At 61.8% G+C, this 15526-nt stretch overlaps 1 protein-coding gene across 3 annotated transcripts in view; it reads right to left on the reverse strand.

Annotated features, from left to right (window-relative positions):
• Positions 1–12354, reverse strand: part of CTDP1 (CTD phosphatase subunit 1) — a 51793-nt gene extending 39439 nt beyond the window's left edge. For all 3 annotated transcript variants that reach the window (XM_044242774.1, XM_044242773.1, XM_044242775.1), the window contains exons 1-3: positions 12050–12354; positions 1112–1195; positions 429–522 (exon numbers count right to left, since the gene is read on the reverse strand). In XM_044242774.1, the coding sequence (XP_044098709.1) occupies positions 429–522; positions 1112–1195; positions 12050–12354 (483 nt within the window). The remainder of the gene's footprint in view (positions 1–428; positions 523–1111; positions 1196–12049) is intronic.
• Positions 12355–15526: the final 3172 nt, after the last annotated feature.

Genomic DNA, 15526 nt, shown 5'->3' on the forward strand with positions numbered 1-15526 from the left:
CCCTGCCGGTGGGGACCTGACACTTCTCCCGTCTCAGGCGGCTGTCTGCTCCTGCCTGTGCCCGGCCCGGCTGCTCTGCCCACGGCGGGGCGCACACCTTCCCCTCAGCCCCTCTCAGCCTCAGGCTCTGGAAATGGGACCGCGGGAGCCACAGCACCCCAGGGGGCTCGGACTCGGGGCGACGGGGCTGGCCCCTCCCCAGGAGGCACATCCCTTTGGGAAAGAAACGCGTGCGGCATTCCGTACAGCAGGTAGACGGCAGGCGCCCCCCAGCTGCCCGTCTCCCCAGCGGCTGTCCCGGAAACCATCCCGACAGGCCTGGTGCCTCCCCGCGCCGCTCTCTGCACGGCGTGAGAGCCCCCCCCGAGACGCCCCGCTGTGCTCAGGAAATGTTCTCGGGCTTTGCCTCCGCCAGAGGCAGGCCTTACCTCGGAGCTCACCATGAGCTCGGGGACGCTGTGCACCATCGACACCGTGGCCGTGGACAGAGGCCCCTGCTGCCCCCCGTTCTTGCTCCGCAGCCTGCAGACACGAGAAGGCACACCGAGTCGGACCCCCGGAACCCACCCACTTGCCACAGAACGCACGCGGGGCGCCGGGCCGAAGAGGCCCACCCCCACTCCGGAGCCAGGGCTGGCCGGGGCAGGGTCTCCTCCCGCTGCCAGCTGCCCAAGTGCAGCCTGTGGGCCGACAGCAGGCAGGACAGTTCTCCCCGAGCGCTCCCCAACGTCACCGGAAATGAGCAGGGACGGCCGCACGGAAACGTGACAACACGGGACGGGCCGTGCCGCTCTGCATAGCGAACGTGGGTGAGGGAGCCCGGCAGCGGGGCAGGGGCGCCCGGGGGGCTGTGAGGTGCAGGCCGACCGCGGACGTGCAGCGGGCCTGGCTGCACGGGGCCTGGCTGCACGGGGCAAGCACACCCGCCACGCCCGGGCTTCCGGAACTTCCAGAACTAAACCCAGAAAGGACGCCTCCCGCGGAGTCGGACCTGACTCGCCGGTAAGGAGGTGCCTGTCATTTGCCGCCAGAGGGGGCCGCCCCTTTGAAGCTGCGGGTCACCGTGTCTCAGGCCCAGAGGCCCCGCCCCCACCGAGCGGCCCGTACTTACTGGGTCAGGTCTTGGCCACACTCGGCACACAAGCCTTTCATGACAACCGGGTGGCTACATCCTTCCAGCCGCACCAGAACCGACCTGGAGACAGAGAGAACGGTCCCCGGTGAGGAAGGGAGCCCGCGCGCCCGCAGAGCCCGGGGTCTGGGACCAGCTCTCCCAGGGACCCCCACCTAGCTCCTGGCAGGTCGCGCCCCCCACGCTGGGGCTCCGCCTCCCCGGCTGTGACGCGGAGGGGGCTCCGCACGCCAACAACACAGCCGCGGAGGCCAAGCTGGAAGAACCGGGGGCGCGGTCAGGAGACGGGACTCAGGAGAACCCCGACTTCGGACCCTGCGGGGCGGCCTCTCGCGCTTCTGCTCACGGCGCGTAGGAAGCAGCACGCCCCGCGCGACCGACAAGAACGGACGTCGTCTCCCGTGTATCATGCCCGGCCTACAGAGAAGCTACGAGTCCCCAGGACTTTTCTGGAGCGACTACCGCACTGCTGGCTTTTACCAATACAAAAATGCCCATTTCCTTCCTGCACGAGCGGCACAGACCGCCAGGCCGTGTGGTCAGAGCACCGGCGCCAAGCCGGAGCTCCGGGGGCTGGTAACAGCGCCACGGGAGCCTGCTGATCCCGCAGAGCCTCTTCGCCAGACCTGGGGCACCCAGGCACCTGGCAGGCCAGCGTCTACGAAGGGGGGCCTTTCTGGGTGCTTCCCCGCCAAGGCCACAAACCAGACACTGTGAGCTCTGAGCCCACCAGCAAGTGCCATGCACTTCTCCTGTCTCCCCCACACTGCCCCAGAGCTTCTGGACCACAAAGGCCTTCCATGGGCTCACAGAGGGGCCAGAGCCGGCAGCACCGTCTTCTATAACCGCACACTAAGTGCCCGATGACTGGGCCCAGGGCTTGCCACCCTGTGTGTCCGCAGCCCAGCAGCATGCTTGCCCCCAAACCAGGGCCCCACTCAGGTGGCAGGTGCTGGCGTCCTTCAGGGAGGTGCTCACCCAACACACACGCCACCGCCCAGACTCTGCCTGTCTCCCCGGTGTTGAAGGAAGCCGCCCCTGCAGCAGACGACACCCATCCCCAGAAACCTTCCCATCTGCATGGCGCCGCTCAAAGATGTCTTCTTGCTCCAGGCTCCTGCCGGCCTGACGCTGGGGATCTACGTTCCAGGAGAAACCCCGATGTGGCCCCCGTGCCCGCCGAGTGCCGTCCACCTCCACTGGGCAGCCGGCACTTCTCCCGCCTTGTGACAGCAGCGTCTGGGCCGCTGGCGTCAGAGCTGGCCGTCGAGCCTGGCTTGGGACCACGGTCCAACTGACTTTCTCCGCCGGGCTGGCTCTGCAGCACTTTGCCCCACCAAGCCCAGCCGCCGCTCAGAAGCCCTCATGACAGCCTCTTCGCTCCTTTCTGACCCCACACGACCCCGTCCGAGCGGCTGCCGGGGTCCAGGCCTCTAGTATCACGGCCCTTGTGGCGGGCACTGCCAAATCAGCCCTCCCTCGGACACGGACACGCCCTCCCAGAGAGCAGCCCACTTTGCAAACAGCCTGCAACTGAGACTCTGTCCTGCCGGCGCCCCAGCCTGTCCTGGTCGCCTGCACGCAGCAGGCCCAGGAAGGAGACCGTCTGGGAAGACAGCAGAGCCGGCAAGGGGACTGACTGCACTTGCCCAAAAGTCAAAGGTGTCTACCATCTGTCTGTTGGCTAGTGGGTTTCTGAAGGTTTGTCAGGGCTTCTGGAACCTGGCAAAAATCTGCTGTTTGCCCCCTGGAATGCTGGGGGTAGGTTTGTTTGTTTGTTTGTTTTAAAGATTTTATTGTTTATTTGACAGAGATCCCAAGTAGGCAGAGAGGCAGGCAGAGAGAGAGGCGGGGGGTGGGGGGAAGAAAACTCCCCGCCGAGCAGAGAACCTGATGCTGGGCTCGATCCCAGCACCCTGAGATCATGACCTGAGTCAAAGTCCGAGGCTTAACCCACTGAGCCACCCAGGCGCCCCTGGGGGTAGGTTTTATAAGAAAGAGAGTAAACTGGGCCATTAACCATTCTTTAGGGTTTACAATGCTGATGTCACCTGCACTTCAACGACAGGCTCTGTGGACCCACTACTGTGTAAGAGCGTGTAAGGCTGCGCAGGCCACGGAGACGGAAGGTTCACGGTCCAGCGGCCAGGCCCGCAGACGCTGCCTCTCCTCTGTGCCCGCAGCACATGGATGCAAAATGTACAAGATGGTCTGCGTTTACTCACTTCACTCATTTCTGCTCTAAAACATGGCCTGCGGAGAACTCTCTTCAGGAATATCAGAAACTGGGCTAGAAGGATTTCGCCCATCTTTCCTAAAATGTTAACCTGAAGACACACCTGGTGCCTCGAGGTCAAGCGACAAACAGGTCGCCACACTCCGTGCGGTGCGTTTCCGCCCTGTAGTCAGCTTTCTCCTTTTCCCTAACGGTGCTTCTTGAAGGTTTGGTTTTGTATTTTGATCAAGTTCAACTTATCAGATGTTCTGTGTCCTTCAGAAATCTTTCTTACCCAGGTCACCAAGATTCAAGGGGGACCCCACTAATTCTAGAGCATTAACAATCCTTTGGCAGGACACTTCTAGGATGACCACCCCCCCAAAATGACAGGATGCAGGTGGGGTGGGGGGAGGCATGGCCAGCCACACCGGTGAGGGGCACCAGGCTTCACATCCCCCAGCTAAGAGCTGAAAGCGGCAGCTTGGGGACCAACAGCTCTGGAGCCCACAGGTGGTGCTGGGAAGGGAGCCCGGGGTGGGAGGAGCAGACGGGCTTGCAATGTACCCGCAGGACAGAGATGCCAGCAGAAGCGTGAACCGCGAGACACAGGAGTGTGTGGACCCTCCCGGGCGTCCCCGAATGCACCTGCCAGGGACCGAGGGTAAAAGGGACCGCTAAGTCCGCATGGAGCACAGAGCAAGGCGAGCGCAGGCCCCACCAGCCGCCGGCCGGCGGAAAGCACGGCTGGCACACGGGTCTGACGAGCTGTGTATCCCGGCCCAAGGTGTCACCATCTCACAGCCTTTGGGGACCCCTAACAATTAAGGCACAGGCAGAAAAAAAGAATGTCAATTTTAAAACTCCAAACCAGAGCACTGCCCACAAAGGCTGAGAAGCATATGCCAAGGAGCAAACGTCTTGAGAAAGGGGTGTCAGAGGTAAGCACCCCCGGGCCAGACCAGACAGGGTGAAAATCCCACCCAGACCAAGATGTCCGCACTGTGACTGGGGGCGCTGCCAAGGCACACGCTGTCTAAACTCACCGAACTCTGCCATTACAGTGCACACCCTACGCTGTCAACCAACCACTGAGGGCCCGACGCACCGGACTCAGTGAGGAAGGGGCGCCAGTGACCTTTCCGAAGGGCCATGTGGTGGAGCCCCATAGCGAGGCCCAGAGGAGCACGGGGATGGGGATGACCCCTGGACCCCAGGGACACAGCTCAGTCCTGCCGGCCCACTGCCATCCAGTCCCCGGGAGCTTCTGGGGTCACCCATGCAGGCCCCTGGGACCTCACTGTGCCACTCCATGGCCACTGGGACCCACATGGTTGGCCTGGGACATGCTCCCAATGCTGCTGGGGTCCCCCCAACATAATAGGGTCCCTCTGCTCAGACCGGCCTGCTACTCACCATCCACCTCGACCTCATCCTTTTGTCTGAACCCAAGCTTGGAGCCGCACTTCCTCCCAGAAGCCCTCTCAGCTCCCACTGCTCTGGGTGACACACAGCCCCCCCCAAGAGGCTGCAACGCCGAGGGCCAGCAGACACAGGATCCTCGCCGGAGCAGGGAGGCGCCAGCAGGCAAGGAGGCGGCCGGCGGGGACGAAAGGGCACCGAGGTGGGGCACGCAGGATAACCGTGCCACCCGGCCTTGGCCACGTGGCCTGGACGTGCACCTTTCTCTGGAAAGTAGTTCCCCTACAGGTCGCATTCAAGGTCACATAACCTTCAGTGCTGGGGTCAAAGCGTTTTGTCCGTCGTATTCCAGAGCAGATCAGGAGGCATCTCTGGCTGTCACAATGCGGGGGTAGCTCCTGGCACCTCCAGGGTGGGACCGGGGTGCCCTGAAGCTGTGCCCCGTGCAAGCCCCAGTGCACATCACTGACAGGCGGGTGTCAGCCTCTACGGCTGTCCTGGTGGACGACCCAGAGCTCTGTGTGCCGGCGGCCTCCGTCCCCGAGAGGAGCGCAACCAGCGACCGCCAGTGGCAGGCACGGGGAGGCCCCTGCTGCAAAACGCACCTGGGACAAACCCAACCACCCCAAGGCCTGAAGCGAGGACTTAGTGTTGACAGGGAGACCGCAGGAGACGAGCGCCACACAAAGCTTCTACAAGGACCCCTCTGTGGTGATACGGCACGGGTCTCGCTGTCACCGAGACGTGTAAGATACAAGGATCACTCGCAGATCAACGTAATCCCTCCTCCACTGCCTTTGCTTAAATCGTGACGTCTACTCTCCCTGACACAGGAGCCACCCAAGGGCATCAAGAGTTCAGAAGTCCACACTGCTGAGTATCCACAGAGGATCGGCTAAATGTAAACACGTGGTCTCCACCTGAACTCACCCTGGCAGTGCGTGTCACATTTCAGCTAACGGGGCGGGGGGCTCAGCCCCGGGGAGGGAGTCCACGCAGGAAGGGCGTGGGAGAGCTGGTGGTTCGCAGGTCACCAAATGCAGAACAAAATGGCATGAGGTTTCCTCAGCCCACGGGTCCGCAGACACCACGTGCTACAATGTAACACAGGGGGCCCCACAGCAAGCGGCATCCCACCAGAAACCCCCCCCACGTCCTACCCCTAACCATGCAGGACTGGCCAGGCTGGGGGGCAAGTGTCTGCAAACACAACACCGTCTCCGCTCACGGGAGAGGAGCCCTAGGTCTGCAGAGATGTTTCTGACCAAGGCTGGCCAAAGAGAAAGTGAAGATACTGTGAGCGGCTGCGGAACCACCCCAGCCTGTGCGGTTTCAGGAACTTCTGCAGCCCCGCGAGGAGAGCAGGAAAGGCTGGGGGTCAGGACGGGCAGCGCACGGCAGCTGGGGACTACCCCAAAGGACTCCGAGGGAGCCGTTTGTCCCACCCTGCCGCACGGAGACACACACAAGACCCAAGGACAGCATCTCAAAAACCTCCAGTCCCCATGAAAAGGAGGGTAAAGAGACTTCCTTCTTTGAATTAAAAGATCATTCAGGTGGGTCCTGCAGGCTCAGAGCGTCCGACATTAGCCTGTGGACTACTGCTTCTGCATCTCTGCATGGGCCAAAAGAATTCTCAAAATCAACCGAAGGAATGATCGAGACAGAGGAAAAGAGTATTTGTAAAAAGTCACAGTAACGTCCTATTACAGCGTGAGACGGTTTCATCCTTGCAGATACTGATGCAGGACGGGACGAGAGGCAGGGCGCGATCCTAGTGTTTCTGCCCTCGAACCAACGAGCAGCCCCCGGTGCCATACCCTAAGGGGAGTGGCACACTGTGACCTCTTGAGAAAACAGTTCAGCCAAGGAGACCAGCCCCAGAATGTCAAGTCGGTCTGCAAAAAATGTTAACTTTCCTCGTTTGTCCTTGAAAACAAATCTATAGGAAAATCATGAAATGCAATTTCTGAAGAAGTTATTTTCCCCCAAATACAAACACCAAACTCCCCGGAATCTTTTGTACTCACTGGCTTTCCTGTCTGCTCTGACGGGCCACCAGGGTGCACGCACTGGTGCAGAGGGCAGAGGGGAGGACACACACCCTGAACTCGTGCTCCTAGAAGCCATCACTGTCACAGTTGGGTCCGACCCGTCCCTTCTCCCTGCGGGTTAGGAGAGCTCAAAGACCTCCTCCAAGCACTACATGCAGACCTTAGCACGAGTGCGTGCGGAAAACGCATTTTGTGCGCCCAGATCCTGCTTCCTAAGTGTCACTCTCCATTACAAGGAAGCAGGGCTTCTCGGAGCAAGGGGTGGTTCCAGAGTTGGGGACCAGGGGCCTCAGTAACACTTGTGTCGGAAAACGTGGCCGTGCTCTCAGACCGACAGGGCCTCACCACAGCGGTCAGCTTGAGGGGCTCCCGCTGCCCAACCTGCGTCAGGACAAGTAACAGTGGTGGACAGCAAGAACCCAAGAGTCCACACTGTAAACTAGCCGTTCCACAGCGGACAGCCAATGCAGAAACGGAGACGAAACAACAGACTTACGAATGTCACGACTGGACAATCCTGAATAAAGTGAATAAGTTAATAAATAAATAAAACTCCCCCAAAACAGGAGATTCAGACAAGAGTCATCAAGATGCCAAAACCAATGGCTGACCATCAGATGAGAGAATTTTAAGATATTTCCTGAGGAAGAAAGTATCCCTCACAAGACACTGAGCAACTACAACAGGAAAATTAGTCCGTTTTCACCAGAGCCACCTCCGTAACAAACCACAATGGGCCACGCGGAGGCCACCTGCTGCCTGATGGGCCCGCTCAGGACACACAGGCGCTCCGGCAAGTCCTGCCCAAAGGCACACGTGGGAACCGACAGCCAGTCTGCAAAACCACCAGCGGATCAGGAGATGAAAAGGACTGGGCTGAGGAACCACCAAGGTCAGAGACCCAGGAGCTCTGACAGCGCAGCCTAACGCGTGATCTGGGGTTTCTTTTGCTTCCAAGGACAATGCTGGCCCCTCGGGGCGCTCTAGTGAGCAGAAAACCGCCCCGCGTGGACGTTACTTCTGATTCTGATCGTTGTACCACGGGTAGGGAAGAGAATTTTTTTTAGGAAACTGAACATTAGGGATAAAGTGCGTCACATCTGCAACTCACTCCTAACCCTCAGGAAAGAAAATACCCCACGTGAGGGGGAAGAAGGGTAAAGCACAGAGAGCAGCTCGCTGACCTCTGGAAAAGCCGTGTGACGCGTCCTGAGGGTTCCTGGGGGTTCCTAGCGCTTCCCTAGGTCTGGATTACGCCCGCAAAGAAGCAAAAAGGCAGACGAGCTTTGTGAATGTGGCAGGGGTGGGCGAGGGGCCAGCGACGGTGCAGAGCACAGCAGGGCACAGAGCTGAAGCAGCCCCCCACGGTCTGTCACTCAAGCTGGGCCCCCGCAGACGTGAGAGCCAGGACAGGGCCACTTCGGAGCGCCCCGGCCACCTCCAGGGCTCTAAGGGACAACACCTGCTGACGGCAGGTGTGCTTGTAAGGGACAGCACCCAAAGCATTTGAAGACACCAAAATAAAAAGACGACCCAGTCCCAGGGCCACATAAAGCCCACAACTAGCTACTGAGACTCCACAAAGCCAGTCTTGACAGAATTCTCTCCAATCTGTGTGCACTGCCAGCGTGGCCTCCTAGGACTTACCGGACAAAACTCCATTTCCCTAACAGGTTTCCAAAGCAAGTGGCGCCACCGCCCGCAGATCCCCGGGCACGGCTGGGTTACACGGGCAGGGGAGGACTCCCAGCCCTGGGGAGGACAACGGCCTCCCTCGCCTCTGAATTTCAACATCGTCTCCAGGATGCGCCTGCAGCGCTGCCAAGTTCAAAGCAGCCACAGCCAATGCTTCCAGTTCGGGGCGCGGGGTGGCTCCGTCAGCTAAGCGTCTGACTTCAGCCTGGGTCACGAGCCCGGGGTCCTGGGATGGAGCCGCGTGTCGGGCCCCTGCTCAGCGGGGAGTCTGCTGCCCCCCAACGGCGCGCTCTCCCTCTCATACTCTCTGCCAAATTAAAAACAAAAAACAAAACGGCTTCCAGCCTTAACACGCGATAGCCACCATCCCCCAGACAGAAAGCCCCACAGGGCGTGTGGAGAATCAGCTAACAGGTAAGGCAGACCGAGCTCCTGACCTCCATCATCCCGACTCGCAGGCGGCACGAGGCCAGCTGGACGGGAGGAAGTAGCGCCACCCACAGCCCAGAGCACGACCGTAAAGCCAGGACGTCGTCTCAAGTTGCCTCAAAATACGACGACTACACAGGTCGACATTTAGCTCAAGTGCCTGAAGTTCTAAGGAACTTCATCGACATCAAGGGCTAAATAAGAAATACTTAAGATCTAGCGACAATCTTTAGAAATTATATTTATCTTTCAAGATATCACACAAATACTTTGAAATGGACTTGTTCTACCTTGTTTAGGTTCTCACTCCCCTAAAAAAAACACTTTTTCTGAGATAACAGATAAATTACTTCCTTTGTAATGACTTTTGGGTTTACCATCAGTATTTATGTCATTCAAAAAAATAGATGAAATTAAAGACTTGCCTATTCCTCTGTAACTTTTTAATTTCATATAATATACTCTGAAATTAATATGAAAATGGAAATAAATATGGTAATGCATGTTCCAATCTATTCAAAACTACCCATCAGTTTCTAGGCACACCAAGCTTCAAAACCCATTTGGTCCAAAGGTCTTTATTTAAAGGATTAGACAAGATGCTTAAAAATAAAAAAAAACAATAAAAATAAATCATGCATGCATGTAAAATTAAGTAGATGAAAAGGTCAATGCTTTTCTGGCTAAGTGAAAACTAGGAAAAAAAAACCAAAAACTCATCTGAAGTGGGTTCAATTAAATGAACTGACATTTTCCCCAATTTTAGACATTATCTTTTTAACGGAGTAATCTTTTATTTAATATTTTTTTAAAAGATTTTATTTACTTATTTGTCAGAAAGAAAAAGAAAGCGCATGCAGGGGAGCAGCAGATGGGGGGAAGCAGGCTCCTCACTGAGCAGGGAGCCTGATGCGGGACTCGGTCCCACAATCCTGGGATCGTGACCTGAGCCCAAGACCGATGCTTCACAGACTGAGGCACCCAGGGGTCCGTGGGGTCGTCTTTTAAATAGTGCAGACGTCAACAGAGAAGGAGACCGTCTGAGTAAGAGAATGTTCTGATTCATCAAGATGGTCCGGTATCAGAACGGAAAAGTAGTTTCCTCCCTTCCACGGCAAGACCTCTGCAGAGGTCACTCGGCTGCTCGAAGGAAGGAACGGGCGGACATCAACTAGAGACAACGACCGCCCACCACTCGGGTCCTTACCCACCACCAGACGGGTCCCCAGATTATTTCATATAATGCTTTTACGTCTGTCGTCCTGCACTGGGAGGCGATGACGTCCAAAAGAAGAACTCTGCTGCCTCCCAGTGCAGGACAGCGGACGTAAAGGCAGACAGGTGGGAAAGAAGACATCATAAAGTCTCTGACACACGTGCCGTGTCAGGTTATTTTCAAGTCAAAATACTTTTAGGCATGTAGAAATTATGAAGAGACATAAGTACTCTCATTCCACCCATCTCCCCACACTGGGACTCCCTGGACGCCGACCAGAAGCCTCAGCAAGGTGAGGTGCGGGCACGTCAAAGCCCCTGGGATCCCAGGGCCCTCCCTCCTTCCTTCCCTTCCTATCAGAGCAGCAGGGGGGACACAGTTCCTACCGCTACCTGAGAGCAGGTACAAAACACGCAGGCCTAGTACAGCTCAGAACGGCCGTCCGGCGATCAGTTTAACTACACCCAGAAGCAGTTCCTACAACTACCTGTTCACTGTCTGAGAACAACGGCTGACGCGGGGGAGAAAGTCCGCGGAGGCCAGCGGAGACGAAGACGGCAAGGGCAGCTCCGGGACCTGGGCCGGCTGGGCCTGGCTGTGCCGGGCTTCCGCCGCACACATGTAGCCGTGCACCCGGGACTGCCAGCATCAGACTCTGGAGAGCCTCGCCATGAACCACAGCAGCGAGTGACCCTGAATCGCCAACACCAAAAACTCCAAAGGAAAGAACTCGTCAGCACTGAGAGCTCATCCGGTCAGCTGCCTGCGTGACCGGGAGACTGCTGGATGGGGTCACTCTGCTTCGCTGGTCTGGCTGATGCGATCCGAGCGTCGCACGTGGAGTTCCTCACCAGCTGGCTGCAACCGGGCCCTGATCTGTCCTGGCCTTTTCTGGATAACTGGAAGAAAAAAAGGACACCCAGAAGCAGCCTTCCCCTTAGGAATCTTCTACACCGGGACACACCAGCACTGGGTTTCATCTCCACAACTACGTGCTCATGGGTTTACAGGCCCAGTATGGTCAGGTCGGCTCCGACCTCGAAGTAATGATGGCAGCGTGCCACAGCGTGCGGCTGCACAGCCCAGCGAGCCTCTCCCGTCCAAAGGAGGCCAGCCAGACCGTCCCATGGAGGGTGCAGCCCCATCCCACCCTGCCTGCATTCACTGGCCAGGCGTGGGCCCTTACCCCAAAGCCAAGGACCAGGGCGCGGGGTCCACACAGTGAGCTGGAGGAACTGGACACAGGAAAAGGCTCGTGGGGTTCGGAGGGAGGCCAGCCCTCTCCGACCCGCTGGGGAAGGGGTGTTTGGTGGGGAGTGGCGGGAGCAGATGCCCAACAGTTGCCGCCAGAGACCAGAGAAAAGGGCACAAGCAGCCGGTCGGGGTGAGCAGTGGCCCCGCAGAGGGAAGCCGGCACCGGTCACCCCAGCAGGAAGCCGGGCGCCCGCCCGGGCTGCTTCTCCGGACAGCGTAAACAACCACATGAGTCACGCCCACGATACACCCGGCGCCCACACCTCAGCGCGATGTCCCGGCCCAAGACCAGCGCACGGAGCCACAAGGCGCCCGCCTTCACGGCGCGTTTCCCGAGCTTTACGAGCAGCCGGAGCGGTGCGCCCCGCCCCAGCCGCTCACGCCGCCACAACCGGGTGTGGGGGGGGGGCGCCCCGCCGGCAGCCTGGGGGAGGAGGCACCGGCGAAGGAGGCCCAGCCCCTCTCCGAGGGCCGCCCCCCGGGTGCCCGACAGCTGCCGAAGTCAACGCCGCGGTGCGGTTCCGTCCCCAGCGGCGGCCGAGGGCCGGCCCTTTGGCTGCAGCCCCGAGGACCCTGCCTGCCCCGTGCCCGGCCCAGGGCCCCCCCAGACCCCAACCCCGGGCCCCACTCACCCGGGGGCCACCACCTGGCCCGGCTGCGCGCACAGCTCCCGCACCACGCCGGCGCGCTCCGACCTCAGCCTGCGCTCGGCGCGCACGCAGCCCCCGGACCCGGCGCGGGCGGGGGCGGGACCGGAGGGCTGCGCGGAGGCGGCGGCCTCACACACTGCCAGCACGGAGCCGATGCGCACGGCCGCGCCCGCCGCCACCCTCCACTCGAGCAGCCGCAGCGGCCCGGGGCCCGGGCAGCGCACCTCGGCCACGGCCGGCGGCGGGGCGCCCTCGGCGGGAACGCGGCCCGCGGGCGGCGCCTCCATGGCGGCCGGCCCGGGTCGCTGGGGGAAGGCGGGCGGGCGGGTGGCTCAGGGCCCGGCGCCCATCGCGGGTGGGGGGGCGGGACCGCGACCCCGGCCCAGGCGGCGAAGGCGACGGCGCGGCACTTCGCGCTCCAGCACCGGCTTCCACCCGCCGCCCGGCCCGCGCCAACTTCCGGGACGGCGTCTGACGTCGCGTGACGCCGCGTGCGTCCGCCGCGGGGCCCGCGCGTCCACACACGCCCACGCGGGGCCGCGCCGGCGCGGAGTCGGCCGCGGGTGCCCGGGGCGTCGCGGAAGCGAGCGTATGGGGCCGGCCCGGCGGGAGCGGCGTGGCCGCGCCCCATGTGCCCCGGGAGCGCCGGCGGCGTGGGGCTGCGGGTCCCGGCGTGCAGCGCGCGCCGCGGCCCAGAAACCCCGGCATGCACTGCGACGTCCCGGCATGCCGCGCGTCCTCCTGTCCCACAGCTCCCAGGGTGCGCCAGGGCCCAGGGTCGTTAAACCATGGGTCCCGGCATGCAACGCGGCCGGCCGGCAGCGTCCCCGTCACGTGCTAGGGCCCGTTGTGGAAAGACTGCGAGTCCCGGCATGCCGCGCGCCCATCGGGGAGGGGCGGTCCCGGCATGCCGCGCGCCGTCCCGGGTCAGAGGGCGGCGGCGCCCCGCCCCGCTCGCCTGTCAGATCGTGGGTTTCCGCGCGCCGGTGCCCGCGCGTGCGGAGAGGAGCGGCGGGTCGGTGATGACCTCTGGCCCCCGGAGCCCGGGGCGGGGGGTGCCGGCGAGGGGGGACCGGCCGCCGGGCTCCTGAGTCCCGGAGCGGGGCGTGCGGCCGCCCGCAGTCCCGGAAGGCGGCGCGGGGACGCCCGGGGGCAGGAGCGGCGAGTCCGGCCGGGAGCCCGGCCGGGGCGGCCCTCCTCGTCCGCTGCTGCGGGCGTCCGGCGCGGGGCTCCGCGGTGTGCGGGGCGGCGGCCTCCCACCGCGGGCGGGTCCCCTCCCCGCCGCCCCGGGCCCCGCCGCCCGCGGAGTTCCGACCCGCGGCGCCCGCAGCCGGACGAGGGGGAGTCGGGCAACGGGCCCGCGGCCGCGGCGAGGAGAAGCCCCGGAGACGCGGAGACAGACGCGACCGCCCTCGCCGTCCGGGCGCCCCGGAGCTCGGCCCGCCGCGGGTGCTCCGCGTCGTCTCCGCAGCTGCGCTCCAGCCCCGAGTCCTGAGCGCGGCCCGGCGGCCCGGAAGCCCCTCTGCAGCCCCTTAGGGAGAGCGTCCTGCCGGCCCCGGTCGTCCGAGGAGCAGCGGCCTCTGCCCGGGACGACGGTGACCGTCCTGCGGCGCGGACAGCAGGGCCTCGCGCTGGGAGCGAGTTTAGGCGAACACGACTTGGACCCCGACCCCTGGAGAACAGCGCGCGGGCGCCGGGAGGGGCTGCGGGCTCTCCCCGGGCCTAGCCGCGGTGTCCACGCCTGTTACCTGCCTGTGAGACTCGTGTGGTGATCGTAGATCTCTGGTTCCCGAGTCCTCTGGGACGACAGCGGGCGACCCTTGAGCCCTTCCCATCCTCAGGCCGCCCCAGCTGTCGCGGACACCAGCTTTCTCAGGCTCTGGCTTTGCAAGTTGCCCGGCCCCTGCCTTCCCCAGCCTTCCCCGGAACAGCCCTAGAAGCCTTCCAGGTCAATCTGTGATGATCCAGAGAGCCTTCTGGACTCCTGCCAAGGGGTGTTCCAAGGAGACCCTCGGGGCTCACTTCTTGGTCCCCCTTGCTCCCTTCTGTGTACGTCTGCCCGGCCTGGTGCCCTCGGTGGACGCACCGTGCAGCTGTCCCGGGTGTTCCCAGCGGCGCACCTGCATGCTGGGGAGAAGCCTAGAGCCTCCACGGCTCAGCCTTCTGCGGGTGCGCGGCGGGCGGTGGGCGGGCGGCCTCCGCTGGACAGCTGCGGCTGGGATGGAGCCTCAGGCATGCCTCAGTCCCCGTCTAGTTTCACACTTCCTCCCTGGGTGCCCTGTAGGGTGCTGGTGGGGGTCTGTGTGGTCTGGGGAGGTCTCCCCCGCCCTGCAGGCCGGCCACACCTGAGACGCCCATGCGTCCCTGACACTGGGCAGACGTCCCCTGCGGCGAGCCAGCCCTTTCGGCCCTCTCGGCTTCCAGAGCTCTCTGGTGTCCGTTAAAACACGGTGTTTGCAATCACCCATTTTCCCCGCGTTCTTGAGGCAGGAGCAGTGGCTGGTTTCTACCTACTTCTCCCTTCCTGGAAGGAGACCTCGAATGGGATTCTGACAGAAGTGGAAACAGGCGTCCTAGACGCAAGGACCATCGTGGGTGGGGTTCTGGGGTACCCTTGTTGGAGTCCTTTATGGCAAAAACGGGAGCATGGCCAGGTGTTTGAAAAGTTGTGGACACCACCAGTAACAGTTGCCTTAACTGGCTTGGGAGGGGACCCAAGCATCAAGGTTTGCTCTCTGGGTTATTCCGGTGTGTAACAAGGTCTGTAGGCAGTGGGTGGTTCCTCCATGTTTTTGAGCAGACGTCTGAGCCGATCTGATCTGTGCTTAAGACTCCGCCGGCAGCCGAGGGCAGAGTGAGCTGGAGCTACAGACCTGGGTTCCCCAGGGATCCCAACCGACGGGAGTGCTTGCAGGGGAGTTTCTGAGCCTGACCCCCACCAGGTCTCGTCACTAGCTGGGCAGGTTAGTGAGAAGGAGGGCTCCAAACTGGCCCCTGGAAGAAGACCCACGAACCAGGAAGGAGGATGGGGGCACATAGGGAAGAGACACGTTCCCTGGGGGCCTGTCCGGTCTGAGCTGCCTGGGCACGTGGGAGAGCTGGCCAGTGGGGGGGAGAGCAGGGCTGGTGTGGTGGGTTCCTGGGGACACCAGGGCAGCACAGAAGCCACCAAGTGAGGGGAGCGTCTCTCCTGTGGGCAGGGTGGCCACAGTGTTGTAGGCAGGGAACCCAGGCGCCCAGCAGCCAGCGGCCGGTGGTGTCCGAGGCTGGCAAGGAAACAGGAGACCAGGGCTGGTGGTGCCCCGGGGGGCGGGGGAATGGTTTGTGCTGGAGGGTCCAGGCTGGGACAGGGAGCACAGGCAGGAGCGGGGCTTGCCAAGGAGGGAAGCGGTGTTTCTGCAGAAGAGCCGGGAGGGGCACACGCAGGTGCTTGTTGACCCAGGGGTAGCACGGAATCGC

This window comes from Neovison vison, chromosome 3 (assembly GCF_020171115.1).
Source record: "Neovison vison isolate M4711 chromosome 3, ASM_NN_V1, whole genome shotgun sequence".
Taxonomy (NCBI): Eukaryota; Metazoa; Chordata; class Mammalia; order Carnivora; family Mustelidae; genus Neogale; species Neogale vison.